We start from the raw sequence: 23,508 nt of genomic DNA, 5'->3' as shown, positions 1-23,508 counted from the left end.
TCTAACTGAACTAGTTCTAAGTTCTATTAATAAAACACTTCCACATGATTTATAGCTTCAGAATTAGTAAAGTTCAAGCTGAATCAGTTTCACTTTTATGGGTTGAAAACCAACCAACAACCGACAAGGCAACTGACCTTGGTCCCAACCAACAACAAGGTCCTACCAGTAGCCTATTTCTGTTTGGCTGGTCCCTTTGCTGGGCTAATTGACTGTCTCATCTCAAGTCAAGGAAGCGTCAGTTCCCCACCCCAGTTGGAGAGTCCATTGAATCAGCTTCATTCATAGACAGGAATCGAAGAACCAACATTGATTTAGTTTTGTTACACGTTGACTTAAAATTTCAAATATTAGAACATGGCAAACATACAAATCATGTACCACAGTAATGTTTAGCTGAATTTTCAAAAACTTGGGTGAAATGATGGATAAATTAATCTTAATTAGTGCCGTTGGTGAGGTTGTGGTGTGATAAGCCCACACTCACAAGGAGGTCTTGAATTCGAGTCTCCTGGCTGTTACCTTCCCCCTCCCCCCTTCTATAGTGTACCTGTCTAAAATTACTCAGCACTGCTATTAAGGCATTAAGAAAGAAGCAAGTTGATCAAATACCAGAGACAGAATTATACATATCCAGGAGAAGTAACTATTCCTGATTATCTATTACATGCTCATTACTATGATGTCACTGCCCAAAACTCCTTTTATACATGGAGCCAGTAATTCTCAACTTATGGAGCAAGTAGAGCATCAGCTGAATCCAAGCCAACCGCCTTTAACTCCAATTCAGATGCTCGAAAGGCCAACATCTAGTCAAATCTAAAGCCTAAGCCAGTTGAAGATATTCAATCACAATGATCTCTTTTTTTATCATAAAGAACAGTGAAATTTTTACTGCTCACATTCCTGAAGTAGCATTCTTTATTACCATCATAGGCATATACTTGCTGAGTACTTCCCAACCCACTGATTACCTTGTTTTCCTTTACAAGCATATTTCCCTGTCCATTCTGCAAGTTTCCGAGAGAGCTGTTAGAGAAACCAAAGTGGGTACCAGAAAATTTGTCTTCATTAAATCCCAATGAGAGGTTTGCAAGTGAAGTAAAACTGCCATTTCCTCGGTTCACCTTGTCTCCGGACAAATAAAAAGGAAACCTCTGCTTTGATTTGATATAATATGTAGAAGAAGAAGAAGTATGCTTTGCAATAACACTTCTATTGGCTTCAATTACTTGAGACATAGTCGGCAAATCTACATGCTCTTTCATTTGCATTGAGTTCATGAAACTAAAATCTTGGAATGAATAAGTCTTGACCTTCCCATGGGAGGACTTCACCCATCCTTTTGAAACAATAGACCTTCTTGCATTGATAAGAAAAGATCCATTCCCACCTTTAAAATGTGAAACCAGAGAGACCTGAGGATGTGAGCTTTTGTGTTTTATAAGCTTTCCCCTAGTCCTCTCACTCTTACTATCCAACCAGACATGCAAATTCGCATCTATATACCAAACACTCAGAGCATTTGTTACACTAAACCCAAAACTATGGTCATTCCCATCCAACATCTTACCAAGGAAAGGCGTAATCTCAATGTCATAGGAAGGGAGGTTGAAAGAGCCAATCCCAGTGATAGGCCTCCATAGGAGAGGATTTACTCCTCCAGTAAAAATCACAGTGAAAGGCCAGACAGCACCAACAACCCTTTCGTCGAGACCAACTACAACCTCCCTAAAAGCGCCATTTCCAGGCACATCTGTCAGATTGTTTGCTTTTATATAATCATTGGGAGGATTGGTATACCAGAATTCATCATTCGAATGAAACGAAACATACACCTCCAGAACAGCCCGATAGGCATTTCGAGGAATTTTGAACTTCTTCTTCTGTACATCCGTTGAATTATTAATCAAAAACCACAATCCATCATTCAGAGGAAGGTTTCTTGAGATGGGTAGCACCAAATCAGCAGGAAAATCAAAGCCAGAAACCGAATTCGCAGAATCCCTGTTAAGGGGACTGTGGGGTACTTCCGCAGGATAGAAATGGAATGTTATATTGACATGGTAGATTCCAGTATAGGTTTGATCAATAAGGTTACCCAGATAAACAGCAAGTGTTTGAGGATTCTTAAGCAATGAAAGGTACCTTGTAATGTCCTTCTCGACTGTCCAGACAATGCCGTTAGCTCTAGGCTCTGCACTGCAGCTACGGAGAATCTCGACGCCGCCCAACCAAATTCCAAAAATGCGATCAAATTGCTTCCCTTTACAAGTGGCTTTCCATTCAATGACGATTTTGGAGAAATCCTGAGATGGGCAATTTGATGGTGGTTTGTATTCAGCAAGAACAGGGGACTTACCATATGTGTATCCGAAATCATGCTGAAGAATGAGGTAAGAACAAGGTTTTGTTTTAGGTAGTTCAATGGGTTTTGTTACTTCGAAATAACGAGTGATGGAGGCATTATTATTGGGAGAGGGTTGATGAAGGAACTCTGTTCTGAAACGATTTGTTTTCTGAAGGGTTGCGTTGCAAGGCAAAGGAAGGTGACAAAGAACGAGAGAGAGAAAGAGAGAGAGAAAGAGGATGAGAATAGAGGAACCCATATATTTGTGATGGTCGAGGCGTTCTTCTTAAACGAGAAGACTCATTTCATTGAATTATTGAATGGGTTTATATAGTCTTATTGAGCCGTTACAGATTCTTTCCCAAGATAGTGTTATTTAAGATAGAATTCAATATAACTTAAGATGGTAAAAATCACTCAATTTGTTGTTAGTTAGATTGGAAATAAGCTGGAGACCGTGGCATGAGTTGTCTCATGCTAAGACTCCCCTCAAGTTGGAGTGTGAAGATCACGGATGCTCAACTTGGATGCCAGCTTCTTGAAACGGTCTTGGTTAAGAGCTTTGGTGAATAAGCTTGCAACTTGTTAGTTTGGTAGCCACTTTTGTCGGTTGGATGAGATCCTGTTGGGATTTTTCGGGCGCAATATGGCAGTCTACGGAGTTTGCAGCTATGTGAAGGGCTGCTTGGCTGTCAGAGTACAGTAAGGTTGGGCTGTGATAGATGTCCAATATCTTGCATCAAATGGAATAACCAAGTGAGCTTGCAACACGTATTGTCATAGCACAATATTCGGCCTTTGTCGAAGTTAGGGATACGGTGTGCTGCTTCTTTGTGTTCTAGGATATAGGGTATGAATGCAGGAGGATGCAAAATCCTGCGATAGATCTCCTCGTCATAGGGCAGCTACCCCAGTCAGAGCACAATATGCCTGTGGTTGTAGTGTGTTGGTGGAGGAGAGATAAAGACCACACAGGTGTGCCCTTTAGATAGCGTAGTATCCGATTTGCAACATCCAGATGAGGTTGTTGAGGCTGATGCATGAATGAACTCAAGGTATTGACAATGTAGACAATGTTTGGGCGGGTGACAATTAGGGAGATGAGGCGTTCAAGCAAACACATGTAGGGTGATAGACATGCGAGGATGTCACAGGTGGAGTTAGTCAACTTTAGATTTTGTTCCATTGGAGTGGCTAAATATCTTTAGGTGAGAAAAAAGATGGTTTTTTATTGAACATAATTTCAAGGTGGAGCATTCCCTGTCTATGATCCAGTTGAATGTGGGTGGCATTAGATGGGGAATGGGATTGGGTGGCAGGGGGGGGGGGGGGGGGGGAATTAGTGGGTGTGTTTGGTAGTTGAGCTTTAGTGCTGATGTTGGAAAGGGGTGTTCAAACTCATGGTCAAGAATGGGAAAAGGTAAAACTAGTATCCCAAATTTTATTGGTGATGAGAGTAATTTGTAGGGAAAGAGATTTCCATGGAAAGTGTGACATTAATAGAGACCAAAATTTTGTTTGCTTAGAGATCATACACGATAATCCTTCTGTATATAATGATATCTGAGGAGTATGCTTGCGCTGATATGTTTATCAAATTTATGGAGAATGGTGGTGTTCCTGGCAAAGCACAAGCATCCAAATACCCGAAGGTGAGAAAAAGATAGTTTTTTTTTTTAACATAATTTCAAAAGGGGATTTTTCTTTTTCTTATTAAGAACAGAGGTGGGTAGGTGATCTATCAGGTAAATAGAAATGAGAATGCATTCCCCCTAAAGTTCCACTGGTAAGTTGGCTTGGAATTGCAAGGCCCACACATTTTGTTGTGGAGTGTCAATAGTTTGATTGTTGAGTGACACTAAGGGCCCGTTTGATAACGTAACCAGAAACGTGTTTCTGTGATTTTCTGTTCTCAGAAACACAGAAACAGTATAAATACCGTTTGGTAAACGTATTGTGTTCTACTTTTTTCTTGAAGCGTAAATTGAAATTTATAACAATTTATGCTTCAAGAAACATGAATGACGAAACAAGTTTTACTTGTTTCGCTTGTTTCCCGAAACAAAAAAGCGGAACAAAAAAGTTCGATACCCCGACCCTTTTAAAAATCCAAAGTGCATATTGGACCTTCATTCGAAGATCGACAGAGAAGAGACCTGTACAACCGTTGAAGACGACGGTTCCCCAGTTCACCGAGATAGTGTCCTCCTCCGGCGTAACCGACGACGGGGAGCTCCTTGATCGACGATCGCGAGTTTAGCCTCACTGTACAAGAATACAAGATGACCTGCAGCCCTTCAGGCTCTGCTCCTCCTGCGTAACCGACATCACCGGAGGCGGTCACCCTCTTCACAGTGAAAGGATAAGAATGTCAAGATTCCCTTCGAAGAACGCAAGCTACGGCATCTATTGAACATCCCCTGTCTCTGGACCCGTACGATTCCTTCTCCCAACTTCATCTCGTGAACCCTAGTTTTCCATCAACTGCTCATCTCGTGAACCCATACGGTGAGGAGATTCGTACGATTCGTGCAGAGATTCGTCTCTGGTTTCTGAAGATACTCTCACCTCCAAAGATAAAAGCCATCTCTTTTCCCCTCAAATCTGAAGCGTACTCAGTTCCGTTCCCATCTGTTCGAAGTTCGGCTAAGAATCCAAGGAGAGTTAGAGATAGCAGGCGAGCTCGGTAAGTGAATTTTTCCCTCTTTTGGATTTTTATAGACTGCCACTGCTTTTGTTCGATTTAGGGTTTTTTTCCCTTTTTTTCCTAATTATCGATTTTTCCCTTTTTTTCCTAATTATCTGCAAACAATCAAGAGTATTTCTCTCAGTTAGTAACTCTGGCTCTGCATAAGTAAATCTGTGATCACAGGTGACATTATCAATTAGGACATTTGAACAACCTGATCCAATCGAGATACAATCATCCCCTGTTGTTTGAACACCAAATTCATATAATTAGAGGTATTTAGGATGTATAGTTGAGTGGTCCAACAGAAGGGGTCATCCACCAGCTCTCCCTCTGTAGGAAGAAGCTCAACCTCAGACATTGTTAAATTGGTGCATGCCACTGTGTCACTACATGCAAAATGTATAGGTGGGGTTCTCACATCATATGTTCCCTTAATGTTCTTATAGGAAACATTTGTGACAAACACAGCTGAGGTCTGGTTTCGGCAAGCTTTTGTCAAACAGTAGTATTGATCAACAATGATGCAGTTCCTCACATTCTCCATCTCTATGTTCTCAAATGACATAGTTGATACAGAGCCCATTCCACCTTGCCATGTCTTGATCCTAACCCCATTGTCTGAGTCCTTTATAAAAGAGTTTTGGATCTACTTTTCTGTTTGAGACGCATGCTTGTGAGTTATGCACTCCAAGGCTCCCAATGCTGCAAACAATCAAGAGTACTTCTCTCAGTAACTCTGGCTCTGCATAAGTAAATCTGTGATCACAGGTGACATTATCAATTAGGACATTTGAACAACCTGATCCAATCGAGATACAATCATCCCCTGTTGTTTGAACACCAAATTCATATAATTAGAGTAATTTAGGATGTATAGTTGATCAAATTTGTTAAAAACCAGAATTCCAATCGATGTGGAGTGATCCTTCTTCATTACCATTGGCAATGTCGGAGTCGAAAATGGAAACAGACTTTGTGTTCTCAATGTGGATCCCATCTGTGTTAGGACTAAGTGCAGGGGAAGAGATAGAAAGCTTTTCAATCAACACTCCTTCACAGCCATCAAATTTCATGTGAAACTGGGGACTATTTTGGATCCGTACTGTATTGATGAGTACTTGCGGAGCTCAGGAAGAACCTAATTAACTGGAAAGCAGAAACAGTAAATTTTGATGAGGAACAAATCTTCTTGAATTTGATGAACAATCTAAAGAACTCAAAAAAATTGGATTTTGGATGAAACACTCACAGCAGGATTGTCACATGGACCAGGTAATGTCGATCCATGAGGACCCTGCAAGGCATTATATTACTTCTGTGTATTATTAATATAGGATGAGATGATTATAATTATGAAATATAATTGCCAAACAAATATAATATGAACATGAACTGTAATAGAATACCCTATGAGGTATGCACGGGAGCTCCCACCACTTCTTTCCATTCCCTTCAATGGTGCCTCTTCCTGTGAGAGTCATCCCATCAACAATGCAGCTGAAAGCAAATTGAAAAATAAACCAGAAAACAGAAACAACTTGTGTAGCATGGGGAAGTCAAGCGCAAAAGCATAATCATTTATTCCAAAACTTAAGGAGAATCAGCATAATTAAATTTGTTAATGTGGTTTTGCTTGATATGTTCTTCCCTCTAATTGTTGACTTGGGCAATTACTTCATTTCTTCCGGTGACTAACAAAGTTGTATTCACCTTATAATTTATATCCACATTTGAAATCGGCTATAAATATAAGTTAAATGGCCTTTTTTTTTTGGAAGTTTTTTTTTTTCTTCCTCTTTTGCTAAATATTTTTATTCCTATTTCTTTGAATTTTTTTTCCATGTTCTTGTCTGTGTTTGAATATGTTACCTTCCCTCTAATGGTCTCAGAGATATGAGATCCCCAAGATCCCCAGCCCCCAAAAGTACTACTATAATCTGGAATGAAGCAGAGCTAAGATCATTCATCAATCTCATGGTTGATAATGTTCGAAACGGATTGAAGACAAACTCAACATTCACAAAGGTTGGTTGGGACAACATTACAAAAGGGCTTGAAGCCGAATTCAAAAGGCCCTTTGCGAAAGTACAACTACGTAACAAGATGAATAAGTTACGCAAGGAGTACAACAGCTTCAGGGCTTTGTTAGAAACAACTGGTTTTGGATGGGATGCGAATGCTCGGACTGCCACAGCTGATGATTCAGTATGGGAATCTGCTATTCAGGTCTGAATATGATTTTTGTTTTATAGATGGTAATTTTTTTGTCAATTCTTGAAAAAAATGTGATGATTAATTGCCAATATTTTGAATAACAGGGAAACAAGGATTGGGCAAAGTATAGAAGAAATGGTCTCCCCATGTGGCCAGAGTTGTTAGAGATCTTCTCCGACTCTAGTGCCCGTGGGGATAGAGGTCTGTCACAGGCAACAGTTGTCACTCCAACGTCAACTAACCTTGAAATTGATGATGATTTGCATGACACTGATAATTATGACAGTGATGCTTGTACTGGGACACCCAAGGGGTCAGCTCCTCCGAAGCGGCGACTTGATAGGACTCCTACGGATCGTAGGAGGAAGAGCCACACACGGACATTGACAAACTCCGCTGAGGACTTTAGAACCTTCGTCCGATGGAGGATGGAAAAGGGATCAACCTCTGCCACCTCAGCAGTTACCCGACCACCTGACCCTATTGTTGATGGACCATATAGCATGATCAGCTGTCAGAAGCTACTGGACAGTTTGGAGGATATCCCGACTGATTTGTATGTGTTAGCGCAGCGTAAGATACACAGTGACCCTGGGTGGCGCATGTCTTTTGTTGAAGTGAGACCTGACAGGAGGTTATGGATGATACATGGCCTTAAGGAGTGAAAGTAACAGTTTTTGAAAGCATGAATGAACTTTGAAATGTTTTGTTTGGATTTTATATGACTTGATATTGGCTTACACACTGATGTCTTTTATCGTACTATGGTTGATGTTGATTTTGACTTATGGATGCTTTGTTTTATTTTGATTGCATGTGCTTCAAATTTCTAGTAGTAGAGATGACTATTTATGATTGTTAAATTTATGCCTTTTATATTATTGTGTGTTTATTGATCAGCTTTGGGATAATTTCACTACTGATGACTTGTTATTAGATTAGAATGATATTAGATGGTACATTTATGGACTCTATTCCTTTATATATTGAATGTGTCCATTTATATAGGGATGTCAAATCAATTTCCAACCGACATCACCGGCTCATCGTCAGACGATGATGACATGGTTATAGTTCACCAGTTCCAAAACATTCTCAGTATGTATAGGATGAGAGAACCTCTGAATGATAGTAGTTACACAGGACCTGTTAGGGTAGCTGAGGTTCTTGCAGGTCATGCTGACGTGTGTTACCAAGAGTTTAGACTCGAGAGACATGTATTTCTCAACCTGCGAGACCGAATGGTATATAGAGGCTGGTTAGCGGATAGCCGTTTCATTCGAGTAGATGAGCAGCTAGCGATGTTCCTCATGATAGTAGGTCAAGGTTTGAGTAATAGACAAATGCAACGTCGATTCAATCGTTCAGGACAGACGATTAGTGTTGTCTTCCACACGGTGTTGCAAGCAATGCTAAATTTGTCGCTAGAGACGATCAGGCCACCAAATTTTGATGTGGTACCTCCAGAGATAACCAACAATCCAAAGTACTATCCATATTTCAAGGTAACTGAGACTTCAATGGTGATTATTTATTTCGATGTTTCGAATGAAATATCAATGCAATTTACACAATTATATGGACTAACTTATGTTCAATGGAAAATAGGATTGCATTGGTGCTATTGATGGCACCCATATAAGTGCCATCGTACATAGGTCGGAAGAGACACGTTATCGTAATCGAAAGGGTATGATCACACAGAATGTTATGTGTGCATGTTCATTCGACATGCGATTCACATTTGTGTATGCGGGTTGGGAGGGGAGTGCACATGATGCAAGGGTATTGGATGCAGCAAGAACCAATGATAACTTAGGGTTTCCTCATCCCCCATCAGGTAAAAATGTATTATGAATTTTTCTGTTGTCTTTTCACATATAGTAGACAGGGAATATAGATCTAATCCCATAAATGTTTTCATAATATTTGAAGGCAAATATTATATTGTTGACTCGGGCTACGCCAGTCAACTGGGGTACTTGGTGCCATTCCGAGGACAACGGTATCACTTGCAAGATTATGGTGAAGGTAGGCCTGGACCAAGGACAGCTAAGGAATTGTTCAATCATAGACATTCGTCACTGCGGAATGTTACTTAGAGAACATTCGGTGTATTGAAAAATAGATTCCACATATTAAAAAGTATGAAAGCGTACGATATTGAAGATCAGTCAAGAATCGTGGTCGCCTGTTGTGGGCTCCACAATTACATTAAGGAACAAGCTGTTCAAGATCAGTTGTTCAATAAGCTTGGAAGTGAACAACAAATTGATGACCCAATGAATCCTGATACTCATGCGTACCATGCTTCCGCATCTGATGTCTCCCAACGACTATCTGCAAGACAAATGACTATAGTGCGTCTTAATATAGCCAACCAACTGGCAATTTCAAGGAGAATGTCTACAATTTCGTTAAATCCATCCTGAAATTTTCGTAAATGAATTTTTTATGTATTAAAATGTAGACGCAGAAATTAGGTCACAATTTTTCCTAAATACCGTGTGTATGGGGTGTTAGTAAAAATTATATCTGTTCGCTTCATAATATTTACATTGTGATGACTTGTAATATTTCTGCTGTACAGATGTCTTCCACTGACCCCGCAATGGCAAGGTGTGACTACTGTAATCAGTTGTGCGATACGTACACAACGAAAAATGGACCTAATAGAGGAAGAACGTTCTTCAAATGCCCAAGGCATAATGAATATTTTATGTGGGTAGATGAATTTCGCTTATGTGATTGTGGCGAGGGACAGTGCAAGGTACGCGTCGCGAAGACAGCAACGAACTTAGGTCGTCGTTTCTGGTGTTGTCCTAAATCCAATGGGGTATAATTATTTTATTTTATTTTTTAATCAGCATACTATTCGACCTATATTATCTGAATATATTTCAAAACTAAATTGATGAGTACTTGCAGCCCCTTGATCGAGGTTGCAAATTTTTTCGATGGATTTATGGAGACATCAATTTGACAAGTACACAGTCTTCCGATTGTGGAACAAGCAATTCAATGGTTGGAGCTCAGCCTTCTCCATCAGCACCTTCCTCTGATTTTGTGAAAGGTTATTTGGAAAGAGCAATCAAAGGTGAAGAGGAGAAGTCTAGAGTCCTGAAAAACGAAATGGATGTGTCTGAGGAAAAGCGAAGGATATATACCGATATCCTAGAGGCCATTAATAACATAGACATAAATAAAGGTGGTAGTTAGAGGGTAATGACCAACTATTGGAAACTTGTAAGACATATGGCATAAACATGGAAATATTTGCATTTTAATCTACTATTATTGGTTGACATATAATGTTTCGTAACATTATGATGTAAGTTCGAGATAAGGTGTACTTGGTAGTTGTAGGTATGATTAAAATGAAGGGTCATGAGTTTCTGAAGAAAGTACGGCTCCGTTTGGTATCGTTCTAAAAAAACGTTTCTGGAGTTTTTTCGTTCTATTGGAACGAAAAACGAAATATTTTGTTTGGTCCGTTTCTGTTTTTCTAAAACAAAAAGTGGAAAAAAAAAACTGAAAAAACGAGATTAGACGGAACTCCATTCCCAGTTCCGTTCCATTTTACAAAAAAAAAAAAAAGAAAAAAAAAAAAGAATTATCTGTCCAAAATGTTCCCAGAAATAAAATTTATCAAACACCTTCTTACCCGTTTCTGTTTCCAGAAACAAGAATTTTCAAACACCCTTCTTACCTGTTTCTGTTTCCAGAAACAACAATTTTTGTTTCTGCCGTTTCTTGAAACAGAAACAGCAGAAGCGTTATCAAACGAGCCCTAAGGTGCCGTAAAAAGGTGATGGTGGGGAAGCTAAAAATATCAGTACCATTGTTCGAACGAATGCTTTTTGTGGTAATGTTGAACTGGGCTTGTATCATGGTAAATAATTGTGGAGTATCCAAATACAAGTAGGTGAGAAAAAGATGATCTTTTATTGAACATAATTTCAAAAGGGGATGGGGGTGGCATTAGATGGGAGATGGGATTGGTTTCAGACTCATGGTCAGGAATGGGTAATGGTAAAACTAGTGTCCCAATTTTTATCGGTGATGATAACAATTTTTAAGGAAAAATATTTTCGTGGAAAGTGACATCATGAGAGACAATTTTCTTTTTTGTTAAGAGATCGTAAACATGATAGCCCGTCTATCTATAATAATATCTAAGGAGTATGCATGGGCTAGTACATTTATCAAATTTATGGAGAATGGTGGTGTTCCTAGAAAAGCACAAGCATTCAAATACTCGCAAGTGAGAAAAAATGTTTATTTTATTTTATTTTATTTTTTATTTTTGAGAACAGTGTTGGGTATGTTATTTATCAGGTAAGTGGCAGTGAGCATGCATTCCCCCCAAAAAATTCAATCAAAAGGCTAGTGCAATATTGGTTAGATGGCAATGTTTGTGTTCCGTAACCCCATTTTATTGTGGCGTGTCAATACAACTTATTGTTGAGTGACACCAAGGGACTGCAAAAATGTGATGGTGGGGATGTTAAAGAAATCAGTACCATTGTCCGAATGAATGCTTTTTATGTTAACATTGAACTAGGTTTGTATCTAGTTAAAGAATAGCGGAATGCGTTGATTAACTTCAACTTTAGTAGGCATCAAGTATAGCCGTGTACGCCATGAATAATCATCAACCACAGTTACGAAGTAACTATCACTAGATAAAGGTGTATGTTAAGGGCCCCAAACATCTAAGTATATTAACTCAGAACAAGAGGTGGTTGAGATGGTAATTATGGGAAAAGGAATCCGGGTGTGCCTTGCTAGAGGACACACAATACATGTGCACTTACAGTCTGTGGAAATATGAAGATCCAAATGCTTTAAACAAGGGGCTAAATTGGGGGATGGCCTAAGCTCCAGTGCCACAAATCAAAATGGCGCACTTACTGTCCATGGAAATTTTTTGAAGGAGGGGAGAAATTGTAACATCTTAAATTTAGAACTCCCTCAGACTTGAAGGTGGTGGTAATGAATTACAACCAGAAGTTAAAAGATAATGATGAGAATGGGTGGATGAGTGGATGAGTGAAAGTGATGGAAAGGTAGGGAAATTGATCTAGTTTAGGTGTTGGGAAGGTCCCACCCATGATAGAATATCATGGGGTGAAGGCAGGACAGCTAGAAAGGGTTAACCGATGGGATAGGCCCCTGTCAACCAGCCAGCCGGTTGTACTGGCAACAAGGTTCACGGTATCGGGTTTTGACCAGGTTTTGACTTCTAGGGAGACCAAAATTTTGGTCAAAACCTGGAAAATTTCTTAGGATATCGGGGAATTTTTTTCGATATGGTGGAAACTTAGGTTTCAACCCCCAAACAATGTTTTTTTTGTCTGATTTTTTGTGTACAATCTATTTTAAACATTCCTAACACATTCACACCATTAGTTTCATTAAAAAAAAAAGTCTTACTTGTGTGGTGGACCAAGGGTTTGATAATCATTATGCTGACTTGTTGGCTTAAATTCTGAAACTTTACTACATAATGACTATATGTAATCTACAATCTACATCAAAACATAAAACATAAACCAAATGATCCAAAATAGATAAAAATATTTCATCATTAACAGTTATCTATCAATACTGAATAGTAGTGACTCAATTACTCAATACTCGAAAGTAGTGACTTAATTCCAAGTAGTGTATGGGCGGTTCCATCCCACGAGTTGCGTGCCACTGCAGATATTGTAGTTGCTCATCTGAATGAGAGACATATACATCCCATGACACGTTCTGGGCCCAATTGTCTTGGTAGTCTTTCACCCCTCTTGTATAAGATTCATCATCAACATTAGTTGTTGGGAATACCACTCTCCACATTGGTTTTGATGATAAAAAATAAGTATGTATACAACTAATGTTTTATACCAAGTGTGACGTGAAGGATCAAGACACAAGGCTCCTTGACCTCTAGCTTAAGAATATGGAGCCGTAGAAGAATTTAGAAGTGTATTAAAGGTCAAGACCGAGTTGCACGGAGAAGTCAAGAAGACATGGAAATAAGCATGTGATCGAAGACTCAAAGACTTTCTTGAAGATCTCTAGATTAGGTTGTAATAGCACACACAAACATGCACCACATTGATGCATGTACGTATTAGAAAGACCCTAGGTGCAACCGAAGTGTTGGTCTCATGTTCATAATTGCTAATCAGTAAAAAACACAAAACAAAGGCCATCTGGTAGTTATCGGATTAAACCAGTAACTACCGGATAGGCTTTGTGAATTAAAATTTCTCAGAACAGACCAACAGAGGCTATCCGGTAACCACCAGATTGTTTCAAAAATTCTTTCGATTAGCTGGATCTGCTTCGGATGTAAAAGACATCTCAGAGATGGCTGATAAAGGCCATCCGATAACTATCGGAATGAACCAGTAACTACCGGATGCCCTTTGAACACCCCCAGCGGCTATATTCTGAACCTAACTGCCATTTTTTTAAATTCTAGTGGCTAGAATTAGACAACGGTAATATGATCCGATACTGGATCCAACCAGTAACTATCGGATTAGGTATTTTCTACCCGTTTGAGTTTATACTCCTTTCATATTTGGAGATTCTATCACCCAAATTGAGCCCATTCTTCACCCATATAAATACCCCACTGATAGCTTTATTAATTAAAAATTAACTGAGCATTAGCAATCAAAATCAAAGAGCTATTCAATGAGAAACAATTTTTATATATTGAGTTCAACTATTGAAGTCAAACACGTTTTTTAAGAACTCAAGCTGTGTGGAAGTCTTCATCATTATTCAGCATCCAATAGAAGATGACTAAAAGGTGCTATATTTTTATCATTTCATATTCATTGCACGCACCGCACGAGATAACTTAAAACTTTATTCCACTTTTCTCTTTTACATTTGTCTAGACTATACTTACGCTAATGTAGGATTCTCTTGTTCTAATAAGATTGTAAAGGTGCTTCTCCACCTGTAAATGAGATTGTAAAGGTGTCTCTCTACTTATAAAGAGATTGTAAAAGTGTCTCTCTACCTGTAAAGGAGATTGTGTAAAGGATTTTTTCCCTACCTACTATATTGAAAAGGAGAACTAATGGAATAACTTACAAATGGATCTTGTAGAGAGTGGATTAGACTTAGGTTGAGTCGAACCACTATAAATCTCAGTGTAGTGTGATTGTGATATTTTATTCCATATTATTTTTAATTTATAATCACATTTGAGAATCTGATTTATTTGAAAAGATTTTAATTTCCACTAGTATAATCTATTCACCCCACCTCTAGGTTATTTCAATTGGTATCAGAGTGTGAGCTCAATATATAAGACTAAATATCTCAAGTGAGTGAATGATCATGGCCACATCCCAAGGACCACCTGAAGGCATGAATGCCTCAAGACCCCCTTACTTCAATGGAAAAAATTTCTCCTTTTAGAAATGTAAGTTTAAAAATTTTATTTGTAGACATAACATTCTTATGTGAAGAGGTTTAGAGAATGGACCCTATGTCATCACAAAAGAAGTCGAAGGAAAGAAAGTACCGAATGACGAGACGGAGTGGAATGCTGATGATATAACTTTCATCCAGTACAATTGCAGAGCCATCACCTTTCTCCAATGTGTATTAAATGAGAAATAATTCAACTGAGTCATAGCATGTGACACAGCCAAGGAAATTTGGGACATGCTTTTATTAACTCACGAAGGCACAGAAGAGGTAAAAGAAAGAAAGGTAGATCAACTTGTTTTATATTATGAGTCATTTTTTATGAAAAAAAATGAAACCATAACTGAATTGTTTACTCATTTTACTGATATTGTGTGCTTTGAATGTATAAAACTTGGACACTTCAGAATTGAATGCCCACACAAACCAAAGAAGAAGGCTTATGCAGCCACATGGATTCAAGTGATGAAGAGGACAAAAGCGACTCCAAAGAAGAAATCGCCACCCTAACCTTAATGGCTCTTTGAGATGAAGAACAAGAGGTAAATCCCCAAAACCAGAATGACTCTCTCCTAGACGAATCAAATAAAGAACTTCAGGAAGCCTTCAGGCTTTGTATGAAGAAAGTTTGAAATTAGAATCATACAAAAATATGTTAGAAAAGGAGGTTGAAAACTTAAACCAGAGAATAGATGCCTTAACCTCTAGAGTGAGTGAAGTTGAGGAAGAAAACTCAATATTGACTATTACCCTTTGCACCTTTACTAAAGGTCAAAAGAAGCTTGACAACCTTCTTGGCTCACAATGCAAAAGTCCAAATGAAAGAGAAGGACTAGGATATAGTGGACAAAATCCATCTAAGACAAAAGAAAAATAAGTTGAGAACCCAAGAAGGGCTGGCCAAGATTATCAACCATCCACCTCCTATGTAAAATGCACTTTTTGCAAGAAATTTGGGCATTCTCGAAATCAGTGTAATGCCAATAAAAGGAAGGCCACAAACTCTCAAAATGAGAGACAAAAGGTCAACTATGTCTACTACTACACTCCTCAAAGAAGGAGACAATATAGACCTCAAGAGGACTCAAGATCTATGCCTAAATATAGAAAACACCAACCTCAAAATGGATATTCTATTAAAAGGAACCAAAGGAAACTCCAAGCCTATAGAATGTACCCTCAAGAATCCTATAGACCTCATGGGAAATACCAATCCCAAAGGTCCCATAGATCTCAAAGGTCATATGCACCTCAAAGATCATATAGATCATATGAATCACATAGAACCCAAAGAAACTCAACATCATCTCAAAGACAAATTCATAGATCTAAAAGTTACAAGACCACTTAGGTTCTAATAGGGACATTTGACACACAGTGACAGACCCATGAGATTATGGAGACCAATGTACAACCAAACTCTTGTTGTAGCTTTGGTTGAAGAATAAGATTGAAGCTGAATGAGTGATAGATGCTCCAAGCACATGACATCCAACAAAAACTTGTTTTTCAGCATACGAGACTACGACGGAGGATGGGTTTCTTTTGGAGATGATAGTAGAGGAAAGATTGCTGGAATGGGAAGAATTTAAGTTAGGAGGTATTTCGATTTCAAATGTATACTATGTAAGAAATCTAAATTACAACTTGCTTAGTGTCAGTCAGCTATGTGATATAAGATATAAATTAGAATATGATATATCATATTGCTATATCAAAGATGCAAACAATGACTTGATCTTAAAGGAAACTAGCCCCATTAATATTTGTTTGGTTTCTAACCATAGTGAATCCTCACTTTGGCATAGAAGGCTTGGTCATGTAAATGTCAAGCTAATCTAAACCATAGCATCAAAGAAACTTGTTAGGAATCTTTCCAAGATCAAATATGCTAAAAATGATTTTTGTGATGCTTGTCAAAAAGGGAAATAAACAAAGGTATCACATAAGTCAAAAAATATTGTTTTCTCATATAAACCTTTGGAATTGTTGCATATGGATTTATTTGGTCTTATTAATGTATCTAGCTTGAATGGTAAATCTTATACTTTCGTTATTGTAGATGATTTCTCTAGATTTAATTGGACTATTTTTCTTAGAAATAAAAATGATGCATTTGATAAGTTTGTAACCTTGTGTAAAAGATTACAAAATCAGAAATGCTATACAGTAACCTCCATAAGGAGTGATCATAGAGGAAAGCTTGACAATATAACTCAATTTTATTTATATTGCAATAAGTATGGCATTAACCATAACTTCTCCGCTCCTAGGACACCTCAATCTAATGAGGTTGTTGAAAGGAAAAACAAATCACTACAGGAAACTGCTAGGACAATGCTTAATGAGTATTCCTTGCCTAAATACCTTTGGGCTGAAACTGTACATATAGCTTGCTATGTTCTCAATAGAATTATCCTTAGACCAATACTCTCCAAAACTCCCTATGAGCTATACTTTGGTAAACTACCTAAGGTAGACTACTTTAGGGTGTTTGGTTGTAAGTGTTTAATCCTAAACACTAAGGACCACCATGAAAGGTTTGATGCCAAATCTGATGAAGGAATATTCTTAGGTTATTCCCTCAACAGTAGAGCATATAGGGTCTTCAATAGAAAATCATTAATAATTGAAGAATCCATGAATGTAAGATTTGATGAATCTTTACCTAAAGACCTATACAAACCATTGATTGATGATGATTATGATATTGCTGAAGATGAAATAAAGAATAAAGTTGGTGGCATTTCTCTTGAAAAATCTCAAGATAAAGAAAAGGTTATTGAGATAGTAGAAGACCTTCCTAAGGAAATCATTCCCCATAGGAATCACCCCTTAGAGAATATAATAGGTGATCTGGATAAAGGGATTCAAAACAGATCTAAATCTCGTGAGATATGCAATCATACTGCATTTATCTCAAAATTGAACCTATGAACATAGAAGACGCCTCAAATGATAGTGATTGGATTATTGCCATGCAAGAAGAGCTTCACCAATTTGAAAGGAATAAGGTTTGGGAACTTGTCCCAAAACCTGACCACCTCACCATTATTGATGCCAAGTGGGTCTTTCGAAACAAATTGGACGAAGATGGAAACATCGTAAGAAACAAAGCCAGATTAGTTGCAAAAGGATATGATCAACAGGAAGGAATAAACTATGATGAAACCTATGCCCCTGTAGCTAGATTAGAATCCATAAGAATGCTACTTGCCTTTGCATGCCATAAAAATTTTAATCTATATCAAATGGATATCAAGAATGCCTTCTTGAATGAATTTATTCAAGAAGAAGTGTATGTTGCTCAACCCTCTGGTTTTGAAAACCCAAAATTTCCAAACCATGTTTTTAAACTAGAGAAAGCACTCTATGGTCTCAAACAAGCACCTAGAGCTTGGTATGAGAGATTAAGCACCTTCCTAATCGAAAGTGGCTTCTCAAGGGGGAAGATAGATACTACACTCTTTGTAAAATCTAAGAAAAATGACATTCTCATTGTTCAAATATATGTTGATGATATTATATTTGGTGCTACAAATGAAAACATGTGCATAGACTTTAATAAAGCAATGAGTAATAAGTTTGAGATGAGTATGATGGGAGAATTAAATTTCTTCCTTGGACTTCAAATAAAACAAGCTGAAAATGGTATTTTCATAAATCAAAGTAAATATACCAAGGAGCTTCTAAAGAAATTTGACATTAACAGTAAAAAATCTTTAGATACTATAATGAGCTTATCCTTAAAATTCACCAAGGATGAAGATGGTATTTCAGAGGATGTTACTAGATATAGAAGCATGATCAGAAGCCTTTTATATCTAACAGCTAGTAGACCGGACATCATGTACAGCGTATGTGCATGTGCTCGATTTCAAGACAATCCTAAGAAACCACACTTCACAGTTATAAAAAAGATTTTTAAATATTTGAAAGGCACATCTGATGTAGGATTATGGTATCCTAAAAACCAACCATTTGACCTTGTCAGCTTCTCAAATGCTGACTTTGTAGGTTGCCATGTTGACAGAAAAAGTAACAGTGGTACTTGTCACTTTCTTGGCTCCTATCTTGTTTCTTGGTTCAGCAAGAAACAAAATTCTGTTAGACGTTCCACCACTGAAGTTGAGTACGTTGCAGTTGGTAGATGCTGTGCTCAGATTCTTTGGATGAAGCAAACTCTCCAAGATTTAGGAATTAAGTTTGATGCATGCCCAATTATGTGTGACAACACAAGTGCCATAAACTTGAGTGAGAACCCCATCTTACACTCAAGGGCCAAACACATTGATATTCATCACCACTTCCTAAGAGACACCATACAAAATGGTGATATCACACTAGAGTACATAGAAACAGAAAAGCAATTGGTTGACATTTTTACGAAACCTCTTAGAGAAGATAGGTTTTGTACTCTAAGGAAGGAACTGGGCATATGCAACCCTTTCAGATGATACTAAAATATTTTTCTCTCTTAAAGCCCTTCCATTCACAGGAAACTCAGAAAATTCTTGAAAAATACTCAAAAATCACTATTTCCGTGTCATCCGATAATTACCGGATATAATCGGTAACTATCGGTTCTGCTTGGGTTTTCCTAACCAAAGAGCTTAAATAAGGTTTTTAAAACCCTTTTTAAAGGTCTTTTCCACCATTTCTCTTCTCTCACTTCTTTGCTGCCTACGACTGAGAGAAAAACCCCTAAACCTTTGCTTCTAAAATCCCTAATCCCTCAAACCCATCTTTCGATTCTCCTCTTCTCCTCTTCTCTGTTGACTCTCATGGCACCTATGAAAACTCGAGCCACCAAGAGACCCAAGCAAGTTGCAACATCACGAGAAGACTTCACCTCTAAGAAAGCATTTGATTGTTGGGACATATTTCAGAGCAGAGATGTAGAACACGGTAAAGACATTGGCACCCTCTCTCTGATCTCTTTCGGTTTAGAAGATTTCTTTGAGGTGCTAGGGTGGACTAGCATTCCCTAGTGTGGGTTCAGCTGCTACCCTAGACTTGTTCAACTCTTTTATTGTAATCTCACGGTAGAAGGATATGAAGAAGATATTCATATCTAAAGTTTAGTGAAAGGAGTTCCCATTGAGTTTGGGATTATTGAGTTGGGAGACATTCTTGGTGTAGAAGCCACCGGTCACCTAAAATACTTGGTCACTAAGAAAGACCCCAAGGAATTCATGGATCAAGCCCTAGTTTATGGAAAAATCATGAAGAACTATGTAGGAATTCCAACCACCAAAGGGACTGATCTTACCGACTTCGTGAGGATCGTCTCCCACATTGTGTCTTACAACATTCTTCCCAAGAGTGGACACAGAGATGAACTCAGCCTCTTCCAGGCCTACAACACCTACTGCATCTATGACAACTTTCGGATCAACCTTCCCTATCTCATTATTCGTCGCATGGTGTTTGTCGGAAACAAGAACCACATCCGCCACCTTCCTTATGGAAGAATCTTAGGATAAATTTTTTCTCATTTCGGTGTTAACATTGTTACACCCGTGCCCTGACTCAGTCTTATTTGAACTGTTGTGGTAGGTTTTGGATCGGAGATCAGAAGCATGGCTGGGTTTTTGCTCGTGGTTGTCCATTACTGAAGGGGGAGAGATGACCCTAAGTGTTCATGCATCGCATGCCAGTCTAACTAGAGGGGGTTCGTACCTTCTGACCCCAGATGGTAAGTGACTTGACACCTCACACATGAATCCCGGCACGCACTAGAGTTGCCAAAAGACCTTGAGCATGGTCGAGGGCAACTACCGATGTAAGGCCAGTTGGTGGATCACAATCAGTCAGGATAGCTTGCTGTCTTGACCACTAGAAACAAGCCACTAGAAGCACTGGGCCTGAATCCGGTGGGGTGTTTCCTACGTGCCAACAAGCTACTGTCAAGGTTTTGATGCCTGTGGGTCCCACCACCCGTATCGCAGACATCCTCGGATGATCCCAAATCATCCTCCACATCTTCCCTATGATGTGAGCACATTTTGGACCTAAGTGGTCGGGTTCTCGAGCTCCAAAAGGCTTATTAACCTGATCGGTCTAAATAGGGTCCAACCTAACTGACCCTAAGGTCCAACTTAACATATAAGAAGGAAATGAGGATTTTATTTCCTCATTTCCTTTGTGTCCAATGTAGGAGAGGAGAGAAAAAGTAGAAGAAGGAAGAAGAAGAAGGGGAAGAAGAAGGAGGCAGTCTTACCTTGGTGTTGGCTGCTGCCTAGTAGCCAGAATCGTTGCCGGAGGTAAGTGCACTCACTTCCACCACTTTCTCTCTCTTCATTTTAACCTAGATTAAGCTAGGGTTGTATAGAATCTTAGTGTACAAAGCATGTTGAGGTCAGGGAATGCATATTACACCCTCCCGGTGCTGTTGTTGAGCTCAAACTAAGCCCAATGAGCTCCGACAACAGGTATTGCCAAATTACCAACTAGGGTTTCGATCGTTTGATTGACGTATCTCCCAAACAGCTCGATGTAATTGGGATTTTAATGGCTTAGAATGATGTTAGGACCATTCCCTATGAACTCCATGGAACAAATCTCTGCGATTGGGCCTGAGCGAAAAAGCCCTAATTTGAGTGGACAGTCTGTACTGCCACCGGAAGCAAGCCACTGGATCCACTAGGCCTGCTTCCGATTGGTAGTTTCCGATGAACCATAGAGCTCAATGAGCTCTCTGTTACCACCATCGGAAACAACACTGAGATATTCATCGAAAATACCCTGTTTCCGATGGGTGTTTTCGGTGACATTACTGTCACTGGGAAACCTTGTCTGTACATTTTGGGGGTGACCCAAGTGGGCCTCTCCCGATCTTTTCGGCACATATTGATGTACGATTGCCCTTATGTCTGGGACAATAATGCGTATGAGCCCCAAGACCAAAACTGAGTGGATTGATCAGTGACCTTATTTGAACCCTAACACATGCTGAGATCAACAAGGTGAGGGATGGTTGCTTTATTTTTGGATTGTTTTGTTATTATAGAATTGCTCATATGTGTAGGATTATTTATGATTATTAAATGTTTAAATGATGATGTTATATCACATGTTACATTTTATGATTATGATATGAGATGTTTATGGATATGTATGGCGGGATCCGGTGTGGCCGAGGTGGTACTAGTACTGTGATCTCCATGTGTTTGGTTGTATGTATGAGACAAAATTTGGTGTGGCTGAGGTGGCACCGGTGCAATGATTGCCGTATGCTTGTTGCATTCATGTATTGATTATGTGCATTAGAGTTAGTTGTAGTCGCAGATTACACTTTGTGGCCAATGTGTTACCGGTATCGTGTGCTCTAGGACTACATTTAGAAATGGATATGCTTCATGGCTGATTATTGGTACCAATGTTACGTAGTCCATACTCAACTGCTATATGCCTGCTAGATTAGGTAAACAGTCGCGAGTTACACTTTGTGGTCGATGTATTATCGGCATCGTGTACCCGTGACTATATTTGGAGATGGATTACACTTTGTGGCCGAGATGTTACTGGTATCGTGTAATTCATACTAATTGTATCATTTTGAAGGCATGTACCATATATGGGGTTAGGTATCATTCCCTATGCTACGAACCCTTGCCAACAGGGGTAAAGGTGTTGGATAACCCATTATGGTATGTTCGATGTGCCTTTCTGGAATGCTACACCCACGGTACGATGTGATTATTGCTGGAGGTGGGAACCTATCTGGTGTGGTCAATGTGTTACTGGTGTCGTGACTGCCAGGAGGGGGTTATCAGGGGTTTATTGGGTGACCCATGGACGCATACGGGGATCGATAAGCTTCTATTCATGGCTAGTGTTTGTATCCCTACGTAGTCGATAGCTGTTCCGAGACGATGGATACAACCTAATTTGCCGTAGTAGCATTTACCAGACTTAGTTGTATTGTTAGGTAGATAATAAAATAAATAAACTGTATAACGCGCATCATGGACTATGTGTTTAATTTTCGCTATCATACATCATATATTATTACTTTTACTGTCGTTTGGATGTGCTTGACCCCACCCCTCACTGAGCGAGTTAGAAAGCTCACCCCACGTACACACTTTTTAGACGATGATGCAGGTACGATTGTGCCTATGGCTAGTGACTCTTTTTCCTCTAGGGTTGAGCACGGAATGAGCGACTGGTGGATGCCGAAAGCGGAGGAGCATAGCCAGGATTGTGCTTGTGACTTTTGTGCATACTCAGCACCTTGAGGTGTTCGACATATTTTTTATTATTTTGATACAGGTTTGTGAATAGTATAGTTTAAATTCGATATGTATAAGTCTTAAAGGATTGTAAATAGAATAACTCGGTTATTGATATAATGTTATCATTAGATAATTTCCCCATTTTATTATGATTCCGCTACTATACTCTGATTCCATTGCTTTTGGTTGATTTGTGATGTGAGATTGTGAAATGTTAAGGCACTGCTATTAGAGATCCTGGTAGGTTCATAAGATAGGTACGTGTCTTACTCACATCGCCGATATTACTAATGGTAGGTTGGGTCTACTGGAAGTGGGGTGTGACAAACATGGTCGGTGAATGTGCAAAGAAAGACAGACCCAAAATGGATATCACATCAATTCACCACATGGGCATAAAAAATCCTCACACAGCTGAGGAAGGTGAAGGAAGCTCTTCCATGAAACTTGTGACTGAGGAGATCCTAGATGAGAAGCTGGAGGCTTTGGAAACTTGCATCAAGGACCACATAGATGAGAAATCCCAAGAGATTCTGCAAGCTCTCAAGGACTGGGAGTAGTAGCTA

The 23,508-nt window shown here is 39.0% G+C and overlaps 3 protein-coding genes and 1 pseudogene across 3 annotated transcripts; 2 read left to right on the top strand and 2 right to left on the bottom strand.

Annotated features, from left to right (window-relative positions):
* Window positions 1-584: 584 nt before the first annotated feature.
* Window positions 585-2,660, bottom strand: LOC122081058 (peptide-N4-(N-acetyl-beta-glucosaminyl)asparagine amidase A-like). The gene has a single exon (XM_042648011.1). The coding sequence runs from the start codon at window positions 2,607-2,609 to the stop codon at window positions 846-848; it is 1,764 nt and encodes a 587-aa protein (XP_042503945.1). The 5' UTR covers window positions 2,610-2,660; the 3' UTR covers window positions 585-845.
* A 2,537-nt stretch (window positions 2,661-5,197) lies between these two features.
* On the bottom strand, window positions 5,198-6,544 carry LOC122081062 (annotated as a pseudogene).
* A 496-nt stretch (window positions 6,545-7,040) lies between these two features.
* Window positions 7,041-7,922, top strand: LOC122081060 (uncharacterized protein At2g29880-like). Its single transcript, XM_042648013.1, has 2 exons — window positions 7,041-7,268; window positions 7,361-7,922. Exons 1-2 carry the CDS (start codon window positions 7,146-7,148, stop codon window positions 7,919-7,921), a joined length of 684 nt encoding a protein of 227 aa, XP_042503947.1. The 5' UTR covers window positions 7,041-7,145; the 3' UTR covers window position 7,922.
* Window positions 7,923-9,668: 1,746 nt separating this feature from the next.
* LOC122081061 (endonuclease 8-like 3) lies at window positions 9,669-10,660 on the top strand. The gene is made up of 2 exons (XM_042648015.1): window positions 9,669-10,092; window positions 10,185-10,660. The coding sequence occupies exons 1-2, from the start codon at window positions 9,820-9,822 to the stop codon at window positions 10,473-10,475; spliced, it is 564 nt and encodes a 187-aa protein (XP_042503949.1). The 5' UTR covers window positions 9,669-9,819; the 3' UTR covers window positions 10,476-10,660.
* Window positions 10,661-23,508: the final 12,848 nt, after the last annotated feature.

Source organism: Macadamia integrifolia, chromosome 6, assembly GCF_013358625.1.
Source record: "Macadamia integrifolia cultivar HAES 741 chromosome 6, SCU_Mint_v3, whole genome shotgun sequence".
NCBI classification, from domain to species: domain Eukaryota; kingdom Viridiplantae; phylum Streptophyta; class Magnoliopsida; order Proteales; family Proteaceae; genus Macadamia; species Macadamia integrifolia.
This window is presented reverse-complemented; position numbering and strand designations above follow the sequence as displayed.